Source organism: Rousettus aegyptiacus, unplaced genomic scaffold, assembly GCF_014176215.1.
Source record: "Rousettus aegyptiacus isolate mRouAeg1 unplaced genomic scaffold, mRouAeg1.p scaffold_m13_p_3, whole genome shotgun sequence".
NCBI lineage: Eukaryota > Metazoa > Chordata > Mammalia > Chiroptera > Pteropodidae > Rousettus > Rousettus aegyptiacus.
Genome location: NW_023416306.1, coordinates 26,919,186 through 26,941,669, shown reverse-complemented (window position 1 = coordinate 26,941,669; position 22,484 = coordinate 26,919,186). Strand labels below are relative to the sequence as shown.

At 49.8% G+C, this 22,484-nt stretch overlaps 1 protein-coding gene and 1 pseudogene across 2 annotated transcripts in view; one reads left to right on the top strand and one right to left on the bottom strand.

Annotated features, from left to right (window-relative positions):
* The window catches only part of COL15A1 (collagen type XV alpha 1 chain), a 95,651-nt gene that overhangs the window by 19,741 nt on the left and 53,426 nt on the right, over nt 1-22,484 (top strand). For both annotated transcript variants that reach the window (XM_036239127.1, XM_016146298.2), the window contains exons 3-5: nt 14,366-14,913; nt 16,088-16,162; nt 17,721-17,801. In XM_036239127.1, the coding sequence (XP_036095020.1) occupies nt 14,366-14,913; nt 16,088-16,162; nt 17,721-17,801 (704 nt within the window). The remainder of the gene's footprint in view (nt 1-14,365; nt 14,914-16,087; nt 16,163-17,720; nt 17,802-22,484) is intronic.
* On the bottom strand, nt 1,252-1,370 carry LOC118600614 (annotated as a pseudogene).

Below are 22,484 nucleotides of genomic sequence, written 5' to 3'. Positions count from 1 at the left end.
TCACTAATCTGAGAAAAACAGCTCCCAGAGACACCTGTTTGGAGCCTTAGGTTTACGTTGTTTCTTACACCTGAGCAGCTACTCTTGACAAACCATTTTCACATTCAAAACCACATTTGACCCTCACTGCCTGAAGGAGGTTGTATCCCTCTTTTGGCAGGTGAGAAAACCTAGACTGAGAGGGACAATTGCCCAAAGCTACCTTTTATGGCAATCATAGACAGTAGTTCAAGGGAGAGGGAAGAAGGCTTATGTCTCTGATAGTAATCACAATAGCCTCAATCACTGTGCTTTGTTTAATGTATGCTTTTGCTAGGCCCTCTGCTTGGGTATTTTGTATCTACTATCTCAGGTCATCCTCAAAACTCTCCTGAAGTAGGTGGCACTATTTCTATGCTACAGTTGTAGAGACTGAGGTTCAGAGAGGTAAAGTGTCTTGTCCAAAGTTGCACAGTTTTTAAACACCAAGCTGGGATTCGAAACCAGATCTGGTTGAGTCTTTCTCCCCAGCACCATGCTGCTTGGAAATCCTTTTTCCAGCTCTGAAAATTTGTTAGGTCAGCCAAGATGAGAGCAGTGGCTGCCCAGTGGCCATCCAGACCAGAGCCTCCAGCCCTCCCAGACCTTCTCAGAGGATGAAGCCCATGAGGGACTGTCTCTCGCTGGCAGCAGAGCAGGGCTCCTGATAGCTATAGGGAGGAGCTGAATGTTGACTCAAAAGTGCTATGGGGAGGGGCAGTCAGCGCAGTGGGAACAGAGAGGCAGACAGGCACAAGGTCACCCAAGGCTTGGGATAATCAGGGTGTGGTTCGTGGAGAAGGTCAGCCATAGGTTGAAGCGACATCATTCCTGGAGAGGAAGAGAGGGAGACTCAACTCTTGGCATCGGACAAACGAGGGTTTAAATCACCAGTTCTGGGACCCAATAGCTGTGTATTGTTGAGCAAGTTATTTAACTTCTCCGTGCCTCTGTTCCCTCATCTGTAGGTGGGGAACAGTAAGAGTAGGGTTGTTGCGGAGAACTTGGGGTGGTGATTTAGTATTACCTGGACTTAGGGAGCGGTGCACACTTGCCATGCCCAGGCCACACCTGGACCCGCTGAATCCGCATCTCTGAGGGTGGGCAGGGCGTTCGTAGTTTTATTTTACTTATTTTTTATTTTTTAGCCAAGGCAACCCTTGGTTGACCTCATAGATTGCAAGGAACTTGTCAGCTTACAATCCCTTTTTTTTTTTTTTTTTTTTTTTTTTACGCCTACAGCACCCGGTCTTTCTAGGTGGTCTCCCATCCAAGTACTAACCAGGCCCAACCTTGCTTAGCTTCCAAGATTAGAAGGGATCCAGCTTGTTCAGGGTAGCATGGCCGTAGACGTATTCGTTTTAAAAATCCCCTCAGTGATCCTGTGCCGTCGGGGTTGAGAACCACTACTCTGCATGTGAAGAACATTGGTGCCCACGACATAGTAAGAGCTCGAAACCCAGGAGCTACCATTATATGTTCCCTTGTACGTTCATAAAACACATTCACTAGGCACCTGTCCATGCCGAGCTCTGTGCCAAGCACCAGGTATCACCTGTACAGGTCAGCAGTTCATATTTATCAATCAGCCATTTCCAGCATTGCTTCTAAGAAAATGAGTAAGTTGGGTTCAACGTTTCGTGAAGACATGACCCAAATCTGAAATTCTGAGGTTTTACCGACAAGAAGGAAAGTACAGAAAATGTACTCACGTCAAAGGGACTAAGACCGTGTGTAGAAAGTGCAATCGAAGTTCTCCAGCCTTTTCAGGAGGTTACGAGAGAAGAAAGCGTGGGCTGCAGACTCTGTGGGCCGCTGGGCAAATATCTTCTCCTCTAATGCCCTGACTTCAGCATCGTTTACATGGAAATATTTCAGTGGGAGCGTTTTTGTTGGTTTGTTTTTAGCCACAGGACCCTTTCTTCACAATAGCCTGTAATCGGAACCCAATATGTTAAACAAATCCAGTCTGAATGGCTTTGGTGTGGGAGTGTGTATGAGGGTAGGTGGGTGGGAGGGTGTGCAGAAGCATCCATGAGGAAATGAATGAGTGTGAGTGTGTGAATAGGCGTGTGAGTGTGCGAGGGTGTCAGGGTGCGTGAGTGTGGGATGTGTGTGAGTGATTTGTGTGTACGTGTGTGAGTGTGTGAATGTGGGTGTGACTGTATCAGTGTGTGCGTGTGTTCAGGGGTGCGTTGTGAATAGGCGAGAGTACGTGTGTGAATGTGCTCTTAAAAGTGTGAATCCGTGGATGTGTGTGCGTGAGTGTGCGTGTGACTGCACACGTGTGCGTGCTAGGGAGCCAGGGGCAGGCCTTCTCCTTAGCCTCCCCTCCTGCAGGTGGGCCCCTCTCTGCTCCTCCCTCACTCTCCCCTCCTCCCCCGCCCTGGCCCTGTAGTCTGAAACCCTCCGGTCCAGCTGTCTACAGTGACCCTGTCTGCCCTGCCAGCCGCTGGTTCTGTGTCCCCTGTCAGTGCTGAGCCTGGCAATTTTCAGGAGGCACGGGCTGTGGGGTGCCCCCTTCCAGCAGGTCCCTTCATGTTCCCATCCAGTGCCCCTCACATGCCCCCGACAGGCCCCTTCTCCTCCAGGCCTGTTTTCTGAGTCTTTCCCTCGAAGAGCTCGGCCGTGTCCTCCAGAGCTGCCTGCCGGGGTGATGACTCATTCCAGCTGATGTCATCCTCAGGATTCAAGACCCTCATCACACTCAAAGAGTCCTTGTTCCCCAGATGGAAAAGGGAGGTCTGAGAGCGGTTGACTACAAAGCTCTTCCCAGATGCCCGTGGCCGCCCACGCCTGCCCGTACCTGCGGCCTTCACATGCCTCCTGTCGCACACAGTCCCCGGGGTGACTCTGTACCCAGGTTCCCAAAACAGGGGTTTGGGGAAGGAGGCAAAGGAGGAGTTCGAAGGCCCTCACTGCAGCAAGACAGCAAGCCCCACCGAGAGCCTCCTGAGGCTTGTGCATGGCTCTCACACGGGAGCCAATTTCTGCCTAGTCCCAGGGGTTAATGTGTGTATGTGTAGGGGGTGGTGGTGAGCAGGCCTGGGTCTCAGAGCGAGTGACTCATATCACACTTTTCCAGGCTTATCTCCCCAGTTCTTCGTTGCCGGGCCTCCTTATCCAATGATATTATTAGTTCTTCCAAGGCTCCGAGCTGGAGCGAGGCTGTGAGAACGGACGGGAGTGTGAGTGTGAGAATGCCCGGCCCAGAGTCGGCCCCGGTCACGTTAGCTCAGACTCGCCCTGGGCCCTGAGTGCTCGCGACGTGCCAGGCCCTAGGCGAAGCACAGCCCTCTGTGTGTTGTCCACTCTCACGAGGACGCTGTGAGCCAGGCTCTATGGCTGTCCCAGATGAGTCTACCGCTCAGGGAAGTGAAACAACTTGCCTAAGGTCACACACCAGCTAGTGGCAGACCTGGGACTCAAGTTCAGGTCTGTCTGGCACCAAAGCCTAGGAGGTTTACTGTTACCTCTGGCTGCCACGTGGGAGAGCAAATCAGACTGACCCAGGCCAGACCCTCGAAGACTCTTGTCATTGGGAGGACCAGACTTCTGTCTTTTTAAAAATCTCCCTGGGTGACTGCGATGTGTGGCCAGGGCTGGAACCAGTACACTATGCTATACCACCTATTCTGATTTGAATCCTGGCTCTAATAGCTTATTATCCTCATGGCCTTGGAGCAATAATTAACTTCTCCAAGCCTCAGTTTTCTAACCTGTAAAATGGGGATAATAATATTATCTGCTTCATAGAGAATCAGGAGTGAAGATGAAATGACTAGTGAAAAGCTCTGTGAACGGTGTGTGTCACACAGCAAGCTCACAGTAGAGCTCAGCTGCCGATGCTATTATTTCCTGTCATTCATTCATGGGTCACCCTTGCTAGCCTCTGTGCGGGCACTGGGGACCGAGATGAGTCCACAAGGTCCATGCCCAGGAGCTCATGTCCAGTCATATCAGAGAAGGAAGGGAATTCACCAGAATGCAGAAATGAGTGTGTTTGGGTGGAGGGATGGACAGGCACTACAGGGACACAGAGGTGTGCAGCATTTTCCCTCCCGGGTCACGAGGGTAGCCCAGGAGGCAGTGGTCTGTAACAGGCAGAGCCCGGCGTTGAGTCTTAGCATGGAGTCTTCAGTGCTGGCTCCTGCACTGGGGCCTCGAGTGAGTTACTTCCTCTCTCTGAGTCTTGATTCTCTCCCACGGCAAATGATAGGATGATCCCAGCCTTGCCTTCATCCTGGTGGGGGGAACAGGTGAAAGGATGCTTTGGAAACCAGCGAGAGGGTACCACATGGGTGCCTTCCTGCTGGGGCTCTCAGCTGGGCCCAGCTCCTTGCAGCTGCTGGGCTGGGCAGCCAAGCTGCAGGGCTCACACCTTGCCAGTCTCTGCCCACCTCTGGCTCCCTTCAAAACCATCCTTCTCTCAGTTAAGCCAGAGGTTTCAGAGAGCAAGAGAGTGAGAGAGAGAGAGAGAGGGAGAGAAAGAGGGAGGGAGCTCACACAGTAAGTTCATTGAGCAGGAAAATTCCTATGCTATATATGAAAACCGGAAAAGGGAAGGAGGCGGTCTAAGTTTACATGTAGAAAAATGCTCTTCTGTAGTTCAGAAAAATGAGGTCTTTCATTGTTGGAAAGTCCAGGTCTCCCTTCTAAGTTGATCCAGGATTTTTTCCCTGGCAGGGAAACAGTTCTTTTTCTAAGAAATGCCTTGGCGGTAGGCTTTTCTAAGAACCTCTTCCATCTTCAGTGGGTACAGACAGATCCCGTGCAGCATGAATCCTGTCGTGTTCACTTCCCTCAGCAGGGGAGTCAGGTAGAGCCCGGAGGTTCTGGGGACTCCAGCCTGGGTGGGGCAATGTTTCCTCCCAGGCAGAGCTGAGACATTTTCCTGGGCACAGCGCTCCCTTCCTCGGGCCAGGCCGTGCTGTCCAAAGACGAGGAAGTCTGTGGGGAGGGTTGGGTTTGTCCTGGTCCCTGCTGGAGTCATTTCTTCCACGCCTGAAGGCTGTGGGCTGAAGGATCTGACAGTTAACTGTGGTTAGAGAAACTGGAAAACAGACGGGAGATGAGGACGATGCGGAATTGGAGGCTCTCGACGCTGGCAAGGGCCTTTGGAAACCATCTAGTCCAAGCCCCTTGTTTCGCAGATGAGGGGCCTCAGACTCAGAGAGGACAAGGGACTGCTCGAGATCATACACTGGGCTGGTGGCGGAGTCGGCCTCCCAGGCTGGCCTTTTCCACCACCTCGTGCAACATCTGAGAGGCCATGATGTGGAAGTTGAAGCCAACTTGTGTACGGTCCCAGAGGGCAAAGCCAGGTGGGTGGGAACCAGGGGAGACGTGCCTGAGCTCACCAAGAGAAAGCGCTCCAAAGACAGACTCGTCCAGCAGCGGTCAGGGTTGCTGTCGGGGGAGTGAACTCATAACAGTGGAAACGTGTAAGCAGAAACCAGATGGCCTTTTGGTGGGTCTATGGTGGAGGAAACTCCTTCTCCAGATGGCGAGCTGCACTCTTTGTGCACAGATCTGTGGCTTGCTGAACGCCCAGCTTCTTGTCTTTCCAGGGAGGTGAGAGGAAGGGGAGACACAGGCTAGGAGGTACACCCAGAGTCTCAGGGGCCACCTCCCCGTGGGGGCATCCAAAGGGAAGCGAAAGAACAGTCCTGAGAAGATGGGAGAATGTCCCCCTCCCAGGCAGGGTGGCCTGAGAAGGAGCAAGGGGGAGGGATGCCGGCATTCTCCGAGCCTCCCTAGCTCATGCTGTAGGCAGCTAAGGTGTTGGGGACCTCCTCTCTCTCAGAGACTGAGTTCAAAGAAATTCAGGCCAGATGGGCCCTTCTGAGGTCCCCAGGGCAGTCACCTCCACTCTACCTGTATACCCAGGGCCTGCCGGCTGCAACCCCTGGCTACAGCAACATGAGGTCTTCCGGATCTCCCGGGCCCTGCCCTGGCCGGCTTGAAGGAGTCAAGATGTTCCCATTAAAGCTGACAGAAGTGTTCTGTGGGTCTTCACAGCCATGGGTGGGAATGAGAGATGTGGAGAGGGCACCTTTTTGTTTGCCCAGGCAGCTGGTGTAGGAAAAGGGCAGAGGATGGGACGTGGGCATTTGGGTTGTAGTACTGGCCGGGCCACAGCTCCCTGGATGACGTCAGCACTGCTCTCTTGGATCCCTTCCAGACCTCTCATTCTGATTCTGTTCTCCCAGTTTCCTCCAGTACAAGCAAGGGTCCCTCACAGCTGCAACGTGGGAAGCCTTCCTCGGGTTTCGTGGAGGCGCAGTTCTCTGTGTGGCCACCAGGAGCCACTGTCGCGCACAATCCTGGGGTGTCCTCAGCCTCCCACTTTCTGTCTCTTCTGGCTTGTCTGCAGCCCTGGTTGACTCAGAGCTTTTTAGGGGCCTAAAATTCTAACAAGCACAAGCGCTGAGCTCGCGTCCCAGATGTCATCTGTGGGATGGAGCTTTGCAAAGCCAGATACAGTTCCTGATTGAGGCAAGTTTTCAAAGCCCAGGCTAGCCCCGGGCACTCCTCAGGACCCCACAGATGGAAGGGATTGAAGCAGCCCATTACACAGAAGTTAAAACTGAGGCCTCACTGGGGAGGGGAGGCGCCAGATGTCCTGGAGTCTGTGGCTGAGAAGAGGAAAAGAGGGAAGGGTTCCCACCTCCTCTGGCCAGGTCATCCTTGTGAAAGGAAAACCTGAACCCTGCCCTGTTTGTTTTTTATTGCTAGGATTCTGCCCTGGTTTCTAAAGCCTGGAAACTGGCTTTGGACTCCTGGGAGGAAAGTTGCACCCTGTGGTGACTGCTCAGATTTTCCTCTGTTGGTTCCATCCATAAAGCAGACTGATTCTTCTCCCTGAGCCCTCTGGAGGCTCCACCCCAGAGATTTGCTCTGGAGCCTGAAACAAAGGCCTGAGGGGAGTGAGGCCCATGACATCTGAGGCCACGTTGCTGAGTGCCTGCTCTGTGCCAAGTCCTGATGTGGGTGCTTGGAAGAGGGGGCGATGCCTGTGGCTCTGTGTGTAGTGGGGGCAGCTCCGGTGTCTTGGGGTGCAGCCTAGTGAGCCTAAGAAGATTCAGCCATGAGAAGATGGGGAAGGGTGTTACCAATGGAAGGAACAGCATGAGCAAAGACAGAGACAGGCGAAGCAAAGATGAAGCAAAGGGTGGAATTTTGACTTTATCCTAAAAGTACTAGGGAACCACCGAAGGCCTTGAACGGATGGCTGCTAACTGAGACATATGGGTCGTGAGTTTCCTCAGAATCTGCAACTCCATATCCCAGGACCACACAAGACATGATACGAAGACTTTATAAATGTTATCCAATTCATGAATTGAAAACGTGAGTTGAAGAGCCCCCATTGTAAATGAAGCTATCCCTCTGCATTTATGAAATGAGAGATTGAGACTGAGGTCAGAGTCAGACCCAGGAGGTATTTTGAAGGCAGTGAAGATACATAGAATATGTAAGAGTGGCTATGACTCTGAGAGTCCAGCTCGTCTAAATCCCTGAGGCACAGATGGGGGGAAACTGAGGTCAGGGATGGAGAGCAGCTTGCCCAAGAGCAGTGGCAGACCTGGGACTTCACTCAAGAGCCCTGTCTCCCTGCCCGGGTGATCTTGTTGCCTTATGGCTGTGCACATACCTGGGGGAGCTCCTGGGCCCATGGACTCAGCATCATGGAGAAGGCAGGGAGCCTGGATCTCTAGGTGATGGATGAGCATGCAGTGAGGTCCTTGTTGGATGTGAGACCTTGAGCCTGACCTCACTAACCTTAGTCTCTGCACCTGGCACTTCCTGTGTGCTAAGCATTTTAGGAACATTATTTTACTCAAGTTACAGTATGCTATGAGTGAGGTACTATTATCTGTGGAGAAGTATGGCACCCTCCCATGAAGGGCCCCAAGGTTCCTGAGGCCAGAGAGTTCAGTAATCAACCCCCATCAGCTTGCCCCTTCAGGCTGACCTTTCAGGGTGGTGGGATGTCTTCCCACCAGCTGTGATCTCCACCCCCCTCTTCCCGCCCAGCATGGAGCCATCCCAGGACAAGCCTATGGACCAAGTTTCTGGGCCTGTTTGTCTTGGCTCTCTGGTTTCTCTCCCCTCCCTGGTGACTGCCTGAGCAGGTGGCCCTCCTGCCAAAGGCCAAGGGGAAATGAGCCAGCAGACCCAGGCGCAGCCCTGAGCATGGGTCACTCCAGGCCAGGGGTCGCTCCCTGCCACATCACACCACTCCATGGGACAATGTGTGTGGAGGGAGGTGGGGGCTGCTGAGAGCGGGGCTGGGCTGACTTGGGCTTCCTCTAGATTTGTGGCTTAGCTCCCTCTGTGGCCAACCCAGTGGAAACAAGACCGTTTAACTGGTGCCTGCATACTTGTCCTCCCTTGCATGTCTGAGGGCTGGGCGGCAGGGATCGTGGGAAGGGGCATCAGCTCTGGAGACCTGTGAGTCCAAGTCACCCCACGGTGGAATTATATCTACCCTCTGTCCAGCCTAGCTTCACCGCTCCATCTGCTGTTTCCTGATTGTGTCTTCTGGTCGTGGAACTCTCTCCCTGACCATCCGTCTCCCTGTCTGTTAAATGGGAGGTTGGGTAGATTTGTGATTTTTTTTTTTTTTTTAAACAATCCATCTGGGACTAAGAATTCCCAGAATCGCCCCTGGAAGCCTGTGCTGTACTGCTTATGCAGGCGTCTGGGTGGGAACCTTTTAGCCCCTGCCCTCGGGTCCCCTGAACCTCCACCCATCCCTGGAGCCCCCAGGACACCACTTGGAAACAAACCTCTGGATGGGAGGCTCTGGCTCATTTACTCCCAGTGGAAACACACGTTCCGCAAACCTGAAGCATTCCATCAGAAAGGAGCTCCCCCTCAGGCTCTTTGTAGGAGAGAGAGAGGAACTGGAGGACAAGCTTTTCACTGGATGAGATAAAGGATGAAGAAAGCAGGGCTCTCAGCAGGGTGCTCATGGTTTTGTTTTGTTTTTATCTTTAAACTGTGGAGAGGAGAAAAGAAATCTCGGTGGGGTGTTTGCTTTTATTTCTATTTCTTTTCACTCTTTTTTTTTTTCTCCCTCTTTTTTTTTATACGAAGTTGGGCTATATCTGGGAGAGGAAAAGCAAGAAGAAAAGATTTTGTAATGTCTAAAGGGAGGGTGGAAGGAATGAATGTCTTTAAAATATGTCAATGTCTTTACTTTTCACACCATGGACGTGGTGTAAAATTCAAAAAGTAGAAGAGTATTCTGTGAAAAGAAAGATTCCTGTCGCCCCAGCCACCAGCTCCCATCCCTGCGGACAGTCTCTGCTCCCAGTTTCTTGTGTGTCCTAGAGATAGTCCTACCTATATTTTAAAATATATTGTATATGTTTATATATTTAATATGTATTAATATATGTATTTCCAACTGATAGCGATTCTATTTGGCACCTTGATTTTTTGGCAGCGGGGCGGGGTGTGGTCTGTTTGTTTTTACCTAATACAGCTTGTGGATTGTTTTATATTAATACCTAAGGAATCATGCCTTTTTAAAGACTGCTTTGCATTTTATTGTATGGATGTATCAAAAATTTATCATTTAACGATTCCCAAAGATGGACAATTTGGTACATTTTAAACAGTACCGCAATGAGTATTCTTGAACATGCTTTACATTTCACATATGTAACTTTATCTGTTAAAACAATTTATTGATGTGTAATTACTGGATGGAAGAGTACATGAGCACTTGTAATTTGCATAAATATTGTCAAAGCGGCTTCCACAGATGTTACACTAATTTATGCTCCCCGCAGCAGTGCATGAGATGACCTGTTTCCTTAAACCCATGCCAACATAGCATATTATCCAATATTCTGATCTTTACCAAGCTGATTGGGAAAATGATGTCTCTTTGTGGTCTTGTATTTCATTCTGAGTGAGGTTGACTGTGTTTTCCTGTGTTTAAGAGCCATTTTTATTTCTTTTACTGTGGAAAGAATTTCTGGTTTTCTTTGCCCATTTTTCTCTTGGCTTGTTGCCCTCCTGCTTACTCATTTGCTTCATGTATCTGGGCAATTAGTTTGTGGTCTATAATATATGTAATGAATATTTTTGTCCAGTTTTGGGATTTTATTTGACACTATGGAGATTTTTGTTTTGCTATGCAGAACTTTAAAATTTTCTGTGTAGTTCAATTTAACCGGATTCAACAATCATTTTATTTATGTCTTCACTGTTTGTCATACTTAAAATTAATTTCTGTTTTAGTGCATGATGCAGACTGTCAAGAAAAAGCACTGGATTGGGAATCAGATCCAAATTCATAGCTGGCAACCCCTTCCACCTTTTAACCTCAGCTTCGCCTTCTGTGAAATGAGAGGGTTGGATTTCATTTAATCATTCACCAGCACTGGGCCGGGTGCTGGGAACACGGAGATGAACGGTGTGTTCCTTGTCCTCATGGGGTGGCGGGGTGAGTGACACATCACCCAAGAGTGAAATGCAGTGTACTGAGGGCTAGGAAGGAAGACCCGGTGTGTATCGTGTGTATCGAGGGGACATCTAATGCAGCCTCAGGGAGGGGAGGAAGAGGATACAGGTGCAAGAGGTGAAATGAGGGATCACAGGGGGGATGAGGCCAGGGTGAGTCTCAGTGAGAAGGTGTTATTCTGGCAAAATAACTGGTGAGTGGGGTGGATGGCGGAGGGGTGAGCATTCGAGATAGGAGAGGGAGGACCTGTGACAGCATGAGACACTGGGGGAACTGTGTCGGGGCATGTTGGGGAGTGGGGAATAAGAAATGAACATTATCTCTATAGCTGAAGAGTCCCATGGACCTCTCCTAAATCACATCTCTCTGCCTCCCCTAAACACTGGCAGGAAGGTGCTGCCGGTGGGCATGTATAACGGCACAGTTCCATCTTACATGTTCTCACCACCAAAAGAGAAATGATAATTATGTGACGTGACGGAAGTGTTAGCTAAAGCAAAGGTGGAAATCATATTGCAATATATAAATGTCTCGAATCAACACAATGCATACCTTAAACGCACACAATTTTATATGTCAGTGATGCCTCCGTAAAAAAAAAATGGCACTGTTTCTTCAGAGAACACGTTAGCAACATTTAGTGAAGTCGCGGGTATACATTCCCATATCATCCAATAATTCTACCCCCAGATGGTAGAATTACCTGCACAGATAGACATGAGGAGATGTGTGTCAGACAGCCCATAGCAATAGCGTTAGTAATAGTGATGGAAACCACATTTTCCATCAACAGCAAATGAATCAATCCATTATGGCTTATTTATACCATAGAGTACTGTCATGGAAATATACGACCCAGAACCACATGCTCATGGAAATATAAGACCCAGAGTTAACAAAGATAAATTTCAAAAAATACAGTGTCGAGTCGGGGTGGGGATGGGGGAAGTGCCAGAAGAATACAGGTAGCATGCAACACTTACGTAAAGTTTAGAGACAGACACAGGGGTTCCACATTCTGTTGAAGGAACAGACTCATGTTGTAAACATACGAAGACATGTATAAGACTGATAAACACCACAGCCCTTGAGTGTCTGCCTGTTCCTCATAGTAATCTTTAAAAAATTAATATATTTAACCCAGTACTCCCTCCAAATTATTTCAGCGTGTAATCTGTGTAAACACCATTATATATTACATTCCTTTGTTCAAACTAAGTCTTCAAAATCCACTTTGTATTTTATACTTGTGGCGCATCTCAGCTGGGACAATCTATGTTTCCAAGTGCTCAACAGCCACACTTGGCTGATGGCTATTATACTGGACAGTGCCGGGTTAACACTGCTCAGGTAGACGCTGTATCAGGTGGCCTCTGAGATTCCTTTCTGAACTCGAAAGTCTAGGATGATGATGATGATGACGAGGAGGAGGAGGATGCTGTTAATAATACCCACCAATTTATTGAGCATTTGCCATGCGCCAGCACCTCATGTTATCACATTTAATCCATTTAATTACTCTTTAAAAAAAATGTGGTAAAATATAAATACATGAAATTTACCATTTTAACCATTCAGTGTGTCACATATTATTGTTTATGCATTTTTTCATGTCCTAAATATTTCATAATAATTTATGACTTGTGTGCACGCACACACACACACACACACACACACACACAGGCTAGCTGCTGACTTTGGGCATCCTTCTCTGTGGGCGCTCTGGGGTGGGGCACAGGAGTCAGGGTGTCTCTCTCCCATCTTCCAAGGATGTTCGACTTCCTGGATTAACCAGAGTTTTGACTACATCCTCTTGCTGGCAAAGGGGCATCAGCACAGCAGGCAAACCAGATCAAGCCCCACCCTTGGGAGGGAGCTCCCATCTCATTAGACTGAGGTAGTGAACCAACCTGAGGTGGCTCGAAAACATCCTGCCACTTACTATGTAATCTCAGGCTAGTCACTCCATCTTCCTAAGCCTTAGTTCTTCATCTGTAAAGTGAGATAACAGCAGAAATTCCCACATGAAAAACCTGGTCGTTATTATTCCTTGTAGGGAGTTCAGGGGCACAGAGATGAGGCGTCTAGGATCTCCTCTTGCCTCCATTTCCACATCAGCACGGTGGGGGCAATAACCCTACCTATCAACCTCTCGGGCTTGTTGAGTGGATGTAATAAAAAGAAAGAGCAGTGAACATTTACTGCATTACCACCATAATTACCGGGGTTACATGGATGGTCTCATTTAATCTTTCTCATGGAGTCCATTACCAGCCTTGGAGTGATAAAATGACTCTCCCAATGTCACATAGCTGGTCGTTTGTCCAGTTAGGGGGGACGAGTTAGTAAACTGGAAAGCAGACTGATTCATCAGGTGGGGGCTTTATTCGTGGTGCCCTCAGGTAGCTCGAGTCTTTTCTGGGTATCAACCCACCAAGTCCTCCGAGGACACTTAGGTTCTCCGGGTCCTCTGGTCTTTGGCTGTAGTCCAGGCAGTCACCATATGAGTCTGCTTCGCCCCCTGGTCTCTGAGGGAGGACCTTGCTCGATTCTGACCCTCATTCACTCCAGGCTAAATCCTCAGGTTCGGGCTTCACTTTCAAGGCCAAAGGGTCCTGCATATCATGGTCTTGACTTCCAGTTCTGTCCAGTTCCCCCTGGGACCTGCCTTCCTATCACTGCTGGTACCTTGGGCATCACCTTGGGAGTGGGCACAAGTCAGGCCACAGCCTTCTCCCAGAGGACAGTGGTTGAATGGACTATTGCTCCCTTTCCAGGCCACCATAATGGAGCCCTGTGTTTCTCTCCCCAGGGGATGGTAGTTAAGAGCTCCTGGCGTCAGTTGCTCTGGCTTAGAACCCTGGATGGAATTTACCTTGGGCAAATTTTTTATCTTCTCTAAGCTTTCTCCAAAGTAAAGCGGGGATAATAGTATTGAACCTCCAAGAGTTATAAGGGTGGAATGACGTATGTGAAGGGTTCAGAGCAGACCCTGGCAGAGTGAGAGCTCAGGGACTGTCAATGATGATGTCATTTATGAAAAATTTTGATTGTCCCTAGGTGGGGACACTTCATTTTGTCCCTGCTTTTTTTCTCATCCCCTGAGGCACTTAAACAGTAGACCTCATTCAAAACAAAACAAAACAAACCTACCCTATTTTACAGAAAGAAATGGGGGGGGGGGGAATCTCCACGTTGGTGGAGAACATTATGTATTCTAGGAATATTCTAGGAAATATTTTTAGATATTGTTTAAACTGCAAGTCATGACCCATTAACGGGTAATGAAATCAGTTTTGTAGGTTGTTTCCGGCATGTTTTTAATAAAATACAAGAGAAAAAGGATTATTAAATAGAAAGGAAAATATTAGAGAGCCTGGTAATGTCTTATGAAACATTTATTTCAATGTTACAGATATGTATTTATCTAAATATGCATATTGGGTTGCCGTATAAATGCATTTCTTATGGCAAGTTGGTGTCAAAAAAGTTCGAAATGCAATAATTAAGAAAATACAGTGGGACTAAGATGTACAAATTGACAGTTATAGAATTAGTCACAAGGATGTAAAGTACAGCATAGGAAATACAGTCAGTAATATAGTAACTATGTATGGTGTCAGATGGTTTGACTTATCATGGTGATCACTTCTTGAGGTGTGTAAATGTCTAGTCACTATGTGTACATCTGCAACTAATGTAATATCATATGTCAACTATAATCGAAAAATAAATTTAAAAAAAAAAGGGGGGGGGAAGTTCAATGAGGTCCTGAGGGATCTTGTTTCATTTGGGACTTTTCTTCCTCATTCCCAAGCACAGCAGAGTATACGTGTGAAGCATGGCCTCTCTCTTTCCCTGCAGATTCGGCTTCCCGGGGCCATCTGGACCTCACCGAGCTCGTCGGTGTCCCGCTGCCCTCGTCCGTGTCCTTCGTCACAGGCTACGGCGGCTTCCCTGCCTACAGCTTTGGGCCTGGCGCCAACGTGGGCCGCCCGGCCAGGACCCTCATCCCCCCCACCTTCTTCCGTGACTTTGCCATCAGCGTCACGGCGAAGCCCAGCAGCGCCCAAGGAGGTGTGCTCTTTGCCATCACGGATGCCTTGCAAAAGATCATCTACCTGGGCCTGCGGCTCTCGAGCGTGGAGGACGGCCACCAGCGGGTCATCCTCTACTACACGGAGCCCGGCTCCCGAGTGTCCCACGAAGCGGCTGCCTTCTCGGTGCCTGTGATGACCCACAGGTGGAACCGCTTTGCCGTGACCGTCCAGGGTGAGGAAGTGACCCTGATCGTGGACTGCGAGGAGCATGGCCAAATCCCTTTCCGGCGGTCCTCTCAAGCCTTGGCTTTCGAGCCCAGTGCGGGAATCTTCGTGGGCAATGCCGGAGCCACGGGGCTGGAGAGATTCACTGTGAGTCCAAGTCCTGCAGATCCGGGAGGCCGCCGGGCACAGACTCGCCACGCAGCAAATGCCAGCAGCTATTCTGTTATTATTTTACCCTTATGTCCTCCAAGAGGCATGCGCGTATGGCAGGAAGAATGCTAGGCCCGGAACCCAAAACCTAGATTCCAGTCTCAAGTTTTCAATGCAGCCTGATGGTTTTAAATAGTACCTGGGTTCTCTGATTCTCTCTGTGTTTTCTTATTTGTAAGTCAGGAGAAGAAAACCCACTGCCATGGGGTTGTAGAGCCAAGCGAGGTAGCCTGTGTGAAAGCACTTAGAGCATTTTAAGGCATCATATGAAGAGTAAGGCTTGTCGTACCTTTCGATGATTTTATCTTTGGATATGCACATGAGCAGTATCTGCAAAGGTGGAATAAGCTAGAATGCCTGAGCGAGTCTCTCTTTCTCCTTTTGGACAATGTGCTCTGAAAAAATATCAAAAAACCCCTAACTTTACTGTTGAAATGGGCGTTTATGAATACGCCAGTCTAAAGAAAACCCGTAAGTTATCGTGGTTTTTCATTTAGTCAGCACATGCACTTAGCTTTGTGCTTATCAATACACGACAGTACCGAGGGGCAGAGTTCGGGTTTGTGTGTAGTACACTGGAAAGCTGAGGGTTTTAAGAAGTTAAAATCCAATTAACAATCTTTCAACGCTCACTCTGGGGGCATCATGGAGAATGAGCTGTCAGGAATGGGGAGAGGGGGTGCGAGTGGAGGCAGGGAGGCAGGCTGGCAACTCTTCTTGGGGTGAGGCCTTCCAGCTGAGAAGCTTCCAGCTGCAGAGGAAGGACACTTTCCGGGAAAGGGGAAACATGCATTTTCAGGTCTGCCCCTGACAAGCTGGGGACCTGGGGACCAGTTTGGAACCTGCTATGTTAGTCTGTGCTTTGAACACAATACTCTCAGAGGGCCTGTCTAGCTACTGGGACTCAAATTACAATGGCTCAAGCAGAGTGCCCCCCTAAATGAGAGGGGACTAAGAATGGCTTGGTTTACTTGTCAGGGCCAACAGGCAGCACCTTCTCACACTGGTCCTTTCACTGGTTCTTCTCTACTACAAAAACAATCATGTTTTCACTGGTGGCCGAGCTATAGATGTGCGAGCAGTGGCTTCTGACCCCTCTGCTTTTCCCCAGGGCTCCATACAGCAACTCACCATTCACCGTGACCCCAGGACTCCTGAGGAGCTGTGTGAAGCCGAAGAGTCCTGGGTGAGTCCCCCATCCCCCCACCCCGACTGCCTGACCACCCCGCAGCGGGCCCTGCAGCCCTAGCAGCCAGTCGGCCAGAGAAAGGCTGGGTGCCCAGGCAATTCTTCACCCCCAACGTCATGGAGTCTCTAAAATCTCTCATCTTGGCAAGTGCTCCCTCAAGTTCTATTTTGGGCTTTTGGGCTTTATTTTATTATTTTTAAGAACTTCAGTCATCTCTTTGGTGTGAGGAGGGCGGGGGGTTGTGTTTCTTCTGAGGTGTTAGGTTCTTCCACAGCTGTGGCCATCCGTGGCCTGGTTTCCAGACTTCTTGTCAAGAAACAGTATCAGGATTCTAAAATCGAAGCTAAAACTCTTAAGACATCCTGGGTGTAAATTCCTATAAAAACGACTCTAAATTTAACTTTTATGCTTGGCAAATGAATCAGTTTCTAAGTTGGAAGTGGGGTTGTGGGCAGGAGAAAAAAGATGGGTCCTTTTCTCCTTCCTCCCTCTCTTCCTTCCTCCCTCCCTGCCTCCAAAGCTTACTGAACACCTGCCAGGTGACAGACCTGGGGAAATGCTGGAGATAAAAGGATAAATTGGGAACTGTCTGCATCCTCAAGCAGCTCACACATGCATCCGCATCCAGTGACAGAGCAGAGTATGACTGGTCCTCACATCCAAACTCTGCAGGTTGGGTCAGGGCAAGAAGTGAGAGAGGAAAAGCTGAGAGCGGGTCGGGGCGGAGTCAGTGCCTGGCCAGGGACAAGCGAGCGTTCCTCAGATGCAGAGGAAAAGGCATTTCAGGCAGAAGCCATAGCATGATGCAAAGAGCCGGGGGCAAGCAGAGCATGGCATAATCCTGGAACTCCTCTTCCTCCTTGGGTGGCATCGACCCCAAAACAAAACAGAGGTTGATTTCATTCATTTGGTAGAAATGGATGCTGATTTCTTTGGAAAGCCCTTGCAAGGTGGACTTTGGTTCTGTAAGAATGTTTGCACTCCTCGAGGCCACAGTGTGGGCCTGACGTTCTTGTGAGGCGGAGAGAAGGGAAACTTAAGTGTTTTTGTTCCTTTGTCTCTACATTGCTGTTCATATTAAAAAAGTAGGAAAAACCAAGAGTCCATGATCAAGGGATTGTTCACAAAATCATGGCAAAACCACAGGCTCCTTGGCTGCCATTAGAATGCCAATTATGAAGATTAGGTAGCAACAGGAAAACATACTTCCCAAATAAAATTCCGGTGACAGCCATGCAGAGATCGGGAGTGTCTTTTGATAGAGATTAAGGGAACCTGCACAAAAATGGAAGTAGGTACGCCACAGAGACGAAGTTGATTCTAGTTTTGTAATTTATTTCAGCAATAAAATGTGGAAGGAAACAAAACGAATAGCCAAGCATTCTCTCCTCAATCCCACTCTCTCTGTCTCTTGTCTCTCCGCCCCCCACACACGCACGCACACACACACACACACACACACACACTCACAGAGTTCCTCCATAGGAGGCGATTCTCTGCCTTTACCAGTTGTAAACTGCTCCCCCTGTGCCTGGCACCATTTGTCTCCACATAGGCGTCAGGAGAGACCAGCGGGCTTCAGGAGACAGTTGGACTGGCTGAGATCATAGAAGCCGACACCTACACTCAAGCCCCGGTGAGTACTAGGGTGCTGCGTCATGTCATCCTGGTCAGCTTTCAGGGGGCTGCGCATTACTGGAGAGCGCCCAGAACCAGCTGACGCCCCTGTTCTCAGATCTGCGACTTCAATCGTATGTTCATCTGAGGAGGGCAAAAAATTACCAGCAGCACGCATTTTGCAAAATTCCTAGTGCAAGGGAATACCGGTGACCTGAAGGCCACCACATGCCGTGGCTGCGAGAGGGCTGCGCTCTCTTGCCTCTCAGCTCCGTGACCTTGGATTACTTGCTCGGCCTCTGAGCCTCCGCTCCTCTTCCATAAAACAATAATCAGAGTCCTATCGCCAAGGGTCGTTGAGAGGGTTAGATGAGACAGTGCAGGGCCAGATCTCAGACCCACGCCTGACACGAGCCACGTGGCTCTGCATGGCGGCCGTCCTAACATTTACTTGGGACTCTGGCTATGAGAAGGAATCAGAGCCCCCCACTCCCGAGAGTTGCAAAGTCCTCCCTGGAGGTCACTTCTGGCCTCATGGGAAAGTCAGCCATTCTCCTTCCCATAGCCAAGACAAGGAAGTGATATCGAAAGCACTGAGTCAGACTGTGGAGACACCAAGGAGCCCGTTTTAATGAGAACAGCCAGCAGTTTCTGAGTCACCAAACACAGAAGCTCCAGCAATCTCCTCGACTGGCCTGGGTAACCATAAACTTATCTCTGCTTGAAGAGCAGAGATGGAAATAAGGCAGAGGCTATAAAAAAAAATTATAAACCTCTGACGAGAGAGGTGTGAGTGAAGAAGAATAGAATCCTAGTCTGTTAGTGCTGGAGGGTCACCTCTTTCTGTACAGAGGTGTACAAAAAGCTCACCTTTGTACAGATGAGCAAACTGAGGCCACTGAGGGAAGAGACTGGCTCAAGGGTGCGTGAGCAGAGCTAGAGCTAGAGCACAATTCCCCCGATGCCCCTTCCGGGTTCAGGCCATGACTCTGAGCTGCCGGCCTGGGTGGCGTTGCAGAAGTCCATCCCCAGGACTGCAGCCACTTCTTGGGCAGCTCGGATGGTGGAAGTCAAGGGTCCAAGGTGGCCACCTAGGCAGTGACTGCTCTGAGCAGTGTCGCAATCCTGTGTGCCCATCGATCCTTGGCCACAACATCAGCACGTCCAGGGCACAAGGTGGTGGTCCCTTGGACCTTTTAGACGGATGCTGACCCCCAATGCACCAGTTCGCAGCTAGAAGTAAGGCTGACTCAGGTAGAGATGCCAGTAACCCTAAGTGGCCTTGGGAAAGGGACGGGAAAGGGGGCCAGCGTTTGAGAGCATCCAGTGATCATGGTCAGGGAGTCTGGTCAGGGAGGGCTTCCTGGTGGAGGGGGCCTTGAAGCCGGGCAGCTTTGGACGGAAGTAGAGAAATGGTAGGAGAAGGCAGAGGACCAGTATTTCTCCATACCTACTATGTGCCTGGTGCTTTGTATATATGACTTAATTTAATCCTTGCAACAACCCTGCAAGGGAGAGAGCAGTGGATAGATCCTCAAGAGGGCAGAGTGACTTTGCCAAGGTCACACAGTAGTGGAGTCGGGACCTTCCTTAGCCCAGGCCTGCTCCCCTGGGCAGTGCAGGGCAGATGCAGGTGTGCACCGCAGCTGGGAATGGGTACGGAATAACTTCCAAAAGTGTCTGGAGAAGTGAAAAAGAGATTTGATGGACTCGGTAGACTCCAGGGCACCTAACCCTTTCCTTCCGAGATTTCCCAATCCCACTCTCCTCAATGGTTTTAAGAGAACTGGTATAGACAGGAGACCCACCAAGTATGAGGACAGCGCTGCCCCTTACTGGTTGTTGACCTGGAGCCAGTAATTCATTCACCTCCTGGAGTCTCAGTTTCCTCCCTGGTTAGAATGCAGCGGACCTGCTTCACGGGGTCAGTGTGAGGGATGACGGGACCAGTGTGAAACTGTGCGAGATACAGGTGGTTTGTGCTTGTTACTATTGACGATAGGTAATTGTGAGAATTAAGCAGGTGATGTTACAGTGTCTGTTCCTCTTGGGGCCACCTCCCCACCACCTGCTTCCTGGTTGGCTGGTGGCTAAGGCTGCCTACAAGTATACCAAACCCCTGTGGCTGCCCTCAGGCCTTAAGAGAATCCCCTCTCCCTGCTTCCCACTGCCAGGGCTGTGTCTCTAAGCCGCAGGTACTGACCTAACCTGAATAGCAGAATCCCTTCCTCATGCTCCTGCAGAGCGCTCACTTCCTTTAGCCTCCTTTGCAGGATGGTGTTTTTCCATTCATTCACAGAGGAGGCACTGAGGCTTAGAAGAGTGAAGAGTTTTGTCCAAGGCTGCCCAGCTAGGAGGTAGCAGAGCCAGATCGCGATGGGACCAGGGCACTGTCAGTCACATCACCCCAGAGTGACTTCCCCTTCACCCTGTTATGGAAGGGCTCCGCGGCTCCCCTCCCTGGCCACCCCTCCAAGAACGGGGGAGTTTCCTTCTTACTCTCAGACATTCTCCTCCCCTCACTGTCTGGCTTCTTTCTTGGAATGAATCTCACTTCCCTGTCCTCACCCTTTCCAACTGCCACCCTTCGAGACACAAGCCATGACCAACAAACTGAATCTTGGCGTGCTCGAGGCTTCAGGGACTTAAAAAGCCAGCCCTTCCTCACCTCCTCCCCCATTTAGGGCAGGAGTTCCTGCTACCCCATTCTTCCCCCTGCTGTCAGCTTCTGCTGATACACCTTTCCATTTCTGAAAAGTTCTGTCTTATGCTGAGTTAGAGTTAATATCCCTATGGTTCTCAGCCCTGGCTGTGCATCAAAGTTTGTGTGTGTGTGTGTGTGTGTGTGTGTGTGTGTGTGTGTGTGTGTGTGTGTAAAGAGAGAGAACACCGAAGGCGAAATGCTTTAAAAAAAAAAAAAAAAAGACTTGCCTGAGCTGCATACGTGGACATTCAGACTCAATAAGTCTGGAGTGAAGTCCAAGAGTCTGTACACACAAAAAGCTTTGCAGGTGATTCTGACCCACAGCCAGGAGCCACATTGAAACACTCACAGTTGCACAAACACACCAAGCCCTCTCCCGCTTGTCCATGCCTCGGCCCCTGGGCCCTGTTTGCGAGAGGACCCTTCCCGCCCCGCCCCTGCCTGGCCAACTCCTACTTACCCTTCAAGACCCGGTCCATAGCTCCTTGGCAGAGGCCGTTGCCAACTCCCCTCTCCGAACTTGGCTCTGGCTTCTGCTGTTCCGCTTGTCACATTCAATCACAGTTAGTTGTGTCTGCGTCTGTGTTTCCCCATAGTCCAACAGTTTGAGGACAGATCCCCTGTCATGTTTATTCATTTCCGTATCCCCAGGGATCAGCCAAAGACCTAACACAGAGGATGGCCTCAGGGAATACGTGTTGAATGAGAGTAGGCTCAGCATCTCACCACGCTTTCAATAAAAAAGTCTTAAGACTCGACATTCCTATTTTGTCACAGGCCACACTGGTTCTCCATGCACGCTAACCTGTGAAAACCAACAGCTGCATGTTGGAGGCAGGACTCCTGACCCTGATCACCGAGGGTCAGCTCACCAGGTCTGAGCTCTGCCCTTGAAAGTGGGTTTGTGGCTGCCTTGTTAGGAGTTTGCCAAAAGAGATTTTTGCCTGACAGACTGGAGTCAGTGATTTCAAGTAACTCGACCTTTGCCACTCTGAGTAAGAGAGCTCAGCCCACCCTTACCTTGCCGTCCTGTGTTTCCTACATGCTCACCTGCCCTACCTGCCTTGTCTCAAAGCCCAAGTTCCTTATAAACCATCTTCACTTCCAGCCACTAGCAGCCTTGCTCCAAGCTAGAGACAGGCTTTCTTGAGACCATCAGGGAACCCTGGTAGGGTGGCTTTCACGCTGGACCCTGGCAGGGAGAGGAGAACTGCCTACGACATGGTTCTTGCTGCCCTGCCAGGTCATCATGCAGCTGGGGAGAGATGGAGTAGTCCCACCTGGTCTTCACAGCGCCGCCCCCTGCCCAACCCCCCCCCCCCCCACACACACACTGCCTGGTTCCTGCCTCACCAGGTTTCTTCATTGCAGCTTCCTGGTCTCCCGGCCTAACCTCAACGCCCCAAATCTATGTTCTCACTGGCACCAGGGTGGACTCCCCTGCCCACGCCACTACCCCGCCTGATACCCCACAGATGCCCCAGGTCCAAGGCCAGATTTCTCACCAAAGACCCAGCCCCGCTCCCTCTCTCTGCCTCCTGGCTCTGTTCTGCTGCTTCTAGCCTCGGGCCCTCGCCAAGCTCAGGTTTTCGGGCTCTGAAGATGCTGTGTCCTTTCTAACCTTAACGCCTCCTTCCACCTCCATGTTCTGAAACTCTGCTCTTTCTTCAAGTTTTGGTTCCTTGAAAAACCTTCCAGCCCCACCTCCACCCTGAGATTTACGGTACAATAAGCTATCTTTTTTTTTTCAGTACACAAATATTCCATATTCATTGTTTAAAAAAAAATTGAAAGTGCAGATGCAAAAAGATAAAACAATCATATCTAATTCCAACGCTCAAGAGCAAATCACTATCGAGGTATCAGTCTTTCTCAGACTTTAGAATTCTAGCGATGTTGATGACAGCTGCCACTGATGGGCTCATACTATGCCCTGTACTGAGGACCCCCATGCATTTTATACCCTGTCAATCGTTATCATTGGCCCATTTTACAGAG